The 8,278-nt window shown below is 43.9% G+C and overlaps 1 protein-coding gene across 2 annotated transcripts in view; it reads left to right on the forward strand.

The window, feature by feature from the left end:
• LOC122946554 (phosphatidylinositol 3,4,5-trisphosphate 5-phosphatase 2B-like) overlaps positions 1 to 7,746 on the forward strand; it is a 109,182-nt gene extending 101,436 nt beyond the window's left edge. The window contains exon 24 of one of the 2 annotated variants that reach the window (XM_044306267.1): positions 7,151 to 7,746. In XM_044306267.1, coding sequence (XP_044162202.1) covers positions 7,151 to 7,316 — 166 coding nt within the window. In that variant the 3' untranslated portion in view covers positions 7,317 to 7,746. The remainder of the gene's footprint in view (positions 1 to 7,150) is intronic. The other variant, XM_044306266.1, reaches the window with a different exon arrangement.
• The last annotated feature ends 532 nt before the right edge of the window (positions 7,747 to 8,278 follow it).

Below are 8,278 nucleotides of genomic sequence, written 5' to 3' on the forward strand. Positions count from 1 at the left end.
TGATGCGGCGCGACGTCAGGCGAGTGGGAGGAACGAGCTGTTCTCAACACATAGGTCAGGTGACCATGATGACGTCTGGTGATGCGGCGGTATGAACATGTGAGTGCGAACGAGATCCCGCTGATTCCCGCGATGCTAGACGTGCGCCTGATGTTGCCATGTACACACAGGACGCTTTGCAGTCAAGCATGCGCAGTAGCGCTTGATGGACCCAACATGCAGCTGGAATGTATTGTGACATGGTTGGAGGTAAGAACTCAGGTGCGATCATCTACTATGCAAAGCAGGCATTTTCTGGGGAATTGGTATCTACCCACACACTGATGATTGGAGTGGATTGTTTTATTATTTATATGTGGAATCAATGGTTGTACATTGCATGCTTGACAAAGGCTGAGGACAGCTGAAACGTTGCATTGTCTGTCTGCACATATGCTTTGAAATGCCACAATAAAGGAGATCGTTGGAGATGCTGCTGTAACATCTTTTTCTTCAATTGTTCTGTGTCCACGTGGGATCCTTGGTGTTGGATATAGCTGTTGCATTCTACATACAAGCTCTGGGATACCGTTGTGTGCTGCTTCTACTTACCTTGATTTACTATCCTCTAGATAGGTCATCAGTATCTGATTGGTGGGGGTCTGACACCCGGGACCCCCGCCGATCAGCTTTTTGAGAGCGTTTGCAGTAGCTAAGCTTTTCCTAAGCTAGTGGCGACATGTTCATATCTCAAATGGCCTAGGCCAGGGTTTCTCAACTCTGGTCCTCGGGACCCACCTACCAGTCATGTTTTTAGGATTTCCTTAGTATTGAGCAGGTGATATAATAAGTGTCCATGCATCAGGACTTACCACAGGTATTCATTCTGTGGGATATTCTCAAATCCTAACTGGTAGGTGGGTCCCAAGGACAGGAGTTGAGAAACCCTGGCCTAGGCAAAGATCAGCCCCAATTGAAGTGAATGGGGCTGAGCTGTGATACCAAGCATAGTCGCTAAATAATGTACGACGCTGTGCTCGGTGAGCTGAGAGAAGGCTGCTGTGCTCACAGGAGTGCCAGTGCATCCTCAAAAAGCTAAGTGTTGGGGATCCCGGGTGTTGGTCCCCCACCGATAAACTTAGTAACATAGTACATAAGGCTGAAAAAAGACATTTGTCCAGCCAGTTCGGCCTGTCATCCTGCAAGTTGATCCAGAGGAAGGCAAAAAAAAAAAACAGTGAGGTAGAAGCCAATTTTCCCCATTTTGGGGGAATAAAAAATTATTTCCCGACTCGAATCAGGCAATCAGAATAACTCCCTGGATCAACGACCCCTCTCTAGTAGCTATATCCTGTAATATTATTACACTCCAGAAATACATCCAGGCCCCTCTTGAATTCCTTTGTACTCACCATCACCACCTCCTCAGGCAGAGAGTTCCATAGTCTCACTGCTCTTACCGTAAAGAATCCTCTTCTATGTTTGTGTACAAACCTTCTTTCCTCCAGACGTAGATGATGTCCCCTCGTCACAGTCCTGGGAATGAATAGATGATGGGATAGATCTCTGTACTGACCCCTGATATATTTATACATATTAATTAGATCTCCCCTCAGTCGTCTTTTTTCTAAAGTGAATAGCCCTAATGTTAATAATCTTTCAGGTACTGTAGTTGCCCCATTCCAGTTATTACTTTAGTTGCCCTCCTCTGAACCCTCTCCAGCTCTGCTATGTCTGCCTTGTTCCCAGGAGTCTAGAACTGTACACAGTACTCCATGTGTGGTCTGACTAATGATTAGTGAAGTGGTAGGACTTGTTCTCATCACGGGCATCTATGCCCCTTTTGATGAAACCCATTATCTTATTGGCCTTGGCAGCAGCTGCCTGACACTGGTTTTTGCAGCTTAGTGTGCTGAGCCGCCGTTTTCATTGCGGTACTAAGGCTTACTTCTCTCCCCCTGCTCGCTTTATCAAGCTATTTCGGCCTTCCATCCTTACTAATCTTACCTCCGTTCCTCCTCCAGTCCCCAGACGCCATTTTCTTCCATTCAAAGCCAAAGTCTCGTGTATCGCGAGACTTCGGGCGCTCCGCTCTCTAGACTGTGAGGTGATTGCGCGCGCTTTTCAAATTACCTCAGCGCAGCTAATCACCTCACAGTGGTACTACGTCGGTACAGCTTTCTCCACACACCATTAAACATATATATATACATATTCTTATATATATATCTACTTTCTACTACCCAATTGTAAGTATATCTGATACATTTACATTTACATGCATTTAATTACTTTATGCTAGTCTCTATATATATTTATACTGACTGAGTATATGTACTTGAATGCGCGTACTTGTGTACGTACAGGTATAAAACACTCATTTTTTTTAAAAAAAAATCCCCATTTTCTCTTCTATTCATATTCATATATTTTAGCAACATGAATCCTTCTGAAGAACAAACTAATCCCCAATCCATTCAATCCTTTCCCATTGGCTATGAGGTACTAATTTCGGATTCTATCCAACAAATGGTGGATCAATCCGTTTCAAAATCTGTATCCGTGGCAATACAGTCAGCCATGGTATCCATTCAGGACTCCATTTCTAAATCCCTTTCCTTGGTAGTAAACCAAAGGTCCCCTCAAAATTATCCTTCTACCCCGACTGACAACTTCCTCTCAGCGGAAGATTCAATTACGGAACTGGCCAAAGGTTTTAAACAACCGGGCAAATCAGCCAAAAAGAGAAGGTTTACAGAAGACCCAAAATCCTACACCCTAGGAAAGGGTCAAAATTCCAAAGAACGTCCGCATAAACCATGCGGTAAGGGTAATGGTGGCGAAAATCCCCACAAAGGACCCTCCACCCGGGAGGAGACTACCAATAGCCGGGTTATGACAGCCAGTAAGGGGGCTAAGTTTATCTCTTACAAAGAAATATCTTCCTCCGCATCATCAGATGATTCTGATTCAATTCTAAAAGACGAATTACCATTTTATTATGAGGACGACTATCCTGAGGATCCTGAGGAATCCTCTTCAACTAGCCAAATCCCAGAATCTTTAATCCTAGACAGTCAGGGTATCCCCTTCTTCAACCCTGACCAGATAAAACACCCTAGATCTGGAGAATGGGTTCCCCAACCTCAAATTTCAAAATTTTTGATGCATTGGGTTAATAAATCCCTGGATAGATCCTCCAGAAACAAATTAAAAGCAGAATGTCCAAGACCCATTTTGCCACATAAAAAATCCCTAACTCCTGAGTTAGACCCTATTATTTTTAAATATTTAAATAAAACCGGTAAGAACCCCAAAAGAGGTCTGGACAGATCATTTAAACTTTGCCAAGACAAACTTTTAGACTTATTGGGACCCCTCACAAAAATATTAGATTGATCAGAACAACTCGTTATTAAAGGCCAACCAGTAGACACGTCAGTCCTTCGTGGCTGGGCCCAAAGAGCCATCTGTTTCTTTGGAAACATTAACTCTGCCCTGAGTGCGGAAATAAAACGTAATATATTAATGAAATTAGACCCACAACTCACTCATTTGGCCAATTCAGACCCTGATGAGTTGGCTGAAGGCCTACTTTTTGGAGATTCCCTCATCAAAGAGATAGGGAAATTTGTTGGAGTATTTTCCTCCCTCGATAAGGCCAAAACATCCTTAAAGAAAGTAGGTCAAACCAAAATTTTTGGCAGGGCTGGGAAAGGCAGGGGCCGCTTTCCCAGCTGAAATTCACAGTTCAGACAAATTCAGCAGGCTCCCTTCCAACCAGACAGACCTTCCAACCTTCACACCATCCACTACACCATTTTTTCCTACCAGAGGACGCCCATGGAGAACCCGAGGCCAGCGAGGTTTCCCTAGATCCAGACCCTCATCAGGTAAGCTCTTCTATCCCAAACTATTCCCACATTCCTCTAGGGGGAAGACTGAAACATTTTTTCCAAACATGGTCTACTCTAACCTCAGACTCATGGATCCTGAACACCATCTCAGGATATCAGATAGATTTCCAATCCTCTCCTTCACAGAATTACATCCCTCAACCAATACATTTCTCCACTGTAGATCAAGACCTCATAGAGTCAGAGATACTAGATCTTTTCCACAAGAGAGCTATCATTCAGGTACCTCCTCTATCTCCAGGTTTTATCAGCAACATCTTTCTAGTAAAAAAGAAAGACAGATGGGGCGCTCGTTGTGGTCCTTATTCCACAGGAGGGAAATGGTCAGACTCAGAATCTGTCACAACCATGTTTATGGCCGTGACTCCTTGGGAGCCGCATACAGTTGCCCGCGGTTTTTGGGTTGTTGTGTCAACCGCAGCTGGAGGCATTTTGCTGTTTGCCTCAGGTGCGGTTGCCGCGGACAACAGTTATGTGTGCGGTTCCCTTGGAGTTGTGTGCGTGTTTGTATGCACTTTCGTATGTCTGTGTGCACTCTGTGTTATGTGTGGTGTGCACTTACATCTTCCCCTCACTGTGGTTGCCCGTGGCAACATTTGGTCGTTGTGTGTACATGTGGTGGCAGTGTCCCGGCCTTCGGGCTGACTCCCAGGACATGAGTGCCACCCATGTCGTTGCCTGCAGCAACAGCCACAGTGTGTTTCGTGTTTTGGACACTTCCCCTTTTAAGTTGTGTTTTCCCTTCCCCGGTATTGGAAGGGTTAACTCCCTTTCTGTGTGTGTGAGTCACGGGGTGTGTCTGATTGTTGGGTGTGGCCTCTTGGCCCTATAAAGCCTCAGTTGTAGGCAGTAGTCAGAGAGGGTGCTTCAGCCATGCTTGCTGGAGACATCCTCCTGGTTACTTACTAACTGCCAGTGGGGGCCATCCTTCTGGTCATAGCAAATATAATGTCGTTTGGTGTCTAGAAGATGTGTTTGGTTTAATGCTTCTTTATTGCTCCTATGGTCCGGGGTTCCCGTGTGATGTGTGTTGTGTGCTGAGTCCTTTTGTTTGTGGATAGCAGTAGTTCCACATGGGTTCCAGGCTTTGTGTCTGTGGCAGGTGAGTGTTATGTTTGTGGCAAGTACCTGCCATTGCCATAGGTTGTATTTGTTTCTCCCTTCCTTGCAGCTTGGCCAGTGAGACTCCTGTTCCTCCGTATCCAGAAGGAACAGGGTGTCTTACCCTGACTCCTAGTCCAGGGACCGGTCGGAGGGTGAGTTAGGGCTCCGAGGTTCCTGAGCATGGGTCCTCCTACCTTAAAGGTCGGCCCATGCAGCTAGGAGTTAGGGTCAGGTTAGGGACGCGATAGGAGGTGACCTGCTCCCTAATCCTGTTGTCCTGGTCGAGCAGCGACCATCTTCCATCAACGCACGGCTGAGGATTTTCCCCATCCTCAGCCGTGACAGAATCTCAGCTACACATCAATTGTCTGGAATTACTAGCCGCCTTTTTCGCCATGAAAAGTTTCGCGAAAGACAAATCACACTGCTGCATCCTTCTACGTATGGACAATATTGCAGCAGTTCAGTACATCAATCGTTTCGGGGGCACTACCTCCAAGATTCTAACCGACATTGCCAAAGAATTTTGGCACTTCTGTCTAGACAGGGATATCACCTTAAAAGCGGAATACCTTCCAGGTCTAATAAACTCAGTTGCCGATTGGAATTCCCGATACCTTTCGGATTCCAGCGATTGGCAATTGAACCCTTTCATCTTCGAACAGATCAACAATCTATGGGGTCCCCTCCTCATAGATCTATTTGCATCACGACTAAACACCCAACTTCCCACCTTCTTCAGTTGGCGTCCAGGTCCAGAAGCTTTAGCCCTAGATGCTCTCCGCCAAATTTGGCCATAAGGACGTCTTTATGCTTTCCCCCCTTTGCACTAATCTCCAGAGTTCTACTGCAGACAATCGCTCAGAAATCCACACTAGTGATCATCACCCCATGGTGGCCGTCTCAAACATGGTTGCCCACACTACTCAGTCTGATGATAGCTATCCTGAGAATTCTTCCCTCTCCCCAAGATCTTTTCCGAGACCCTTCGGGACACCTACACCCTCTAATCCTATCGGGACACTTAACACTAATAGCTTGGTTGATTTCAGGCAACCAACAATCAATCTCGACCTTTCACAATCTGCTATTGACATCCTCTCTGACGCATGGGCCCCGGGTACCAAAAAGGCTTATAGATGAGCCTGGAAAATTTGGCTTCATTGGTGCACTCAACGGAACCTGGATCCCATTCATGCACCTATTACCCACATATTAAATTTTCTTTCTGAATCTCTTAATATGAGGAAAGCTTAAGGACCATAAACCTTTATCGTTCTGCAATATCATCTGAACATGCCCCTGTTAACTCCATCCCCGTTGGCAAACATCCCATGGTTTGTAGACTTATGAAAGGCATTCGCTTTAGAAACCCCCCGAAACCTAGATACCACTCCACTTGGGACGTTACCTCCCTTCTAAATCTTTTTTCTACGTGGGAAGATAATGAACATCTCTCACTAAAATTACTCTCTTTTAAAATCACGACCCTCTTATGTCTCATAGCCATAAAAAGGGTTTCAGATGTTAGATCCTTCACCCCTAACGGTGTAACCTTCCAAATCACCAGAAGAACCAAAACCAATCTACATATGGTTTCTTACCCGGCTTTCCCTTCTAACAATAAACTATGCATTGTCCGTTGTTTAAAAACATACGAATCCATGACCCAATCTTTACGCTCTCCTCAATCTTCCCAACTTCTTATTTCTTTTCGTAAACCACATCTTCCAGTATCCTCCCCTACATTAGCAAGATGGATTAAACTTACCATGCAAATGGCAGGAATTAATACAGCAATCTTTGGCCCACACTCTCTTCGAGGAGCGGTTTCCACTAAAGCATTCCAAAAAGGAGCTTCCCTCTCTGAGATTTTGAAGGCTGTGGATTGGTCTTCAGAGTCCACTTTTAAAACATTTTATTTCAAACCTGACACTCATGTATCCATGTCTATCATATAAATTACATTTATGACTTTGGACATACATTTAGCTTTAAACTTGCACAATGGGAGCCTCCTGTCGCAATAAAATTGGAGATTTTCCTAGCTATTGTAACGGAAAATATAGATTTTATTGAAGACAGGAGGCGAGCATTGTCCCCCCCTATTAACCCAACCCTAATCGTATATACATTTTCTGTTTCCATAGCATACTCCAGCCATCATCGAATGTTCATGTTATTCCGGATTTGTTTCCTCTAGATCTACTCTACATTCCTTTTATACTCAAGATCCATTTAATTCAAGTCACTTCATCTCGAGTCACCATCAAGAAAGAGGCAGAATCTATACCATCATCACCTCTTATACACTAGGAAGATCACTGATTGGCTATCTGGACTTCCTCATTTACATATTTAGTATCTGTTTTGAAAAAACTCTTTTCACCTGTTATAATAGTTATTCTTGCTGCTAATGGGAGTAGTAAAGAAAGTCTTTGAACAATGCTCGCCTCCTGTCTTCAATAAAATCAATATTTTCCGTTACAATAGCTAGGGAAATCTCCAATTATCATTGAGGACAGCTACAAAGGCTGGGACAGATGCTACAGGAGTCCTCCAAATAAACCTAAACAAGTAGTGTCTACCTCTAGTAATTGTTCACACATAACTATTTCTTTTATAAACTGCAGCTTCACAACTGCAGAAACAATTTAGAAATTTCTATTTTTTTGAAAATTTTCCAATATAATCAATTTTTTCCAGGAAGAAAACAAGGGTTAACTGCCAAACAAAACTCAATATGGGTTGCCCTGATTCTGTAGCTTGCAGAAACACCCCATATGTGGTCGTAAACTACTGTTTGGCCAAACGGGAGGACATAGAAGGAGGGGAACACCATATGAGTTTTGCAAGGCAGATTTTGCAGGACTGGTTTTGTTTATACCATGTCCCATTTGAAGCCCGCCGTTGCACCCCTAGAATAGAAATTTCAAAAAAGGGACTCCATCTAAGAAAATACACCCCTCCAGGTATTTAAAACTGGGTTTACAAACTTTGTTAACCCTTTAGGTGTTCCACAAGAGTTAATGGCAGATGGAGAAACTATTTTGAAATTTCTATTTTTTGGAAAACTTTCCATTTTAACCCTTACTTTATTACTGGAAAAAATAGGTTAACAGCCAAACAAAACTCAAAATGGGTTGCCCTGATTCTGTAGTTTGCAGAAACACCCCATATGTGGCCGTAAACTACTACTTGGCTAAACGGCGGGACATAGAAGAAAGGGAACGCCATATGGTTTTTGGAAGGCAGATTTTGCTGGACTGGTTTATTTA

Source organism: Bufo gargarizans, chromosome 9 (genome assembly GCF_014858855.1).
Source record: "Bufo gargarizans isolate SCDJY-AF-19 chromosome 9, ASM1485885v1, whole genome shotgun sequence".
Classification (NCBI taxonomy): domain Eukaryota; kingdom Metazoa; phylum Chordata; class Amphibia; order Anura; family Bufonidae; genus Bufo; species Bufo gargarizans.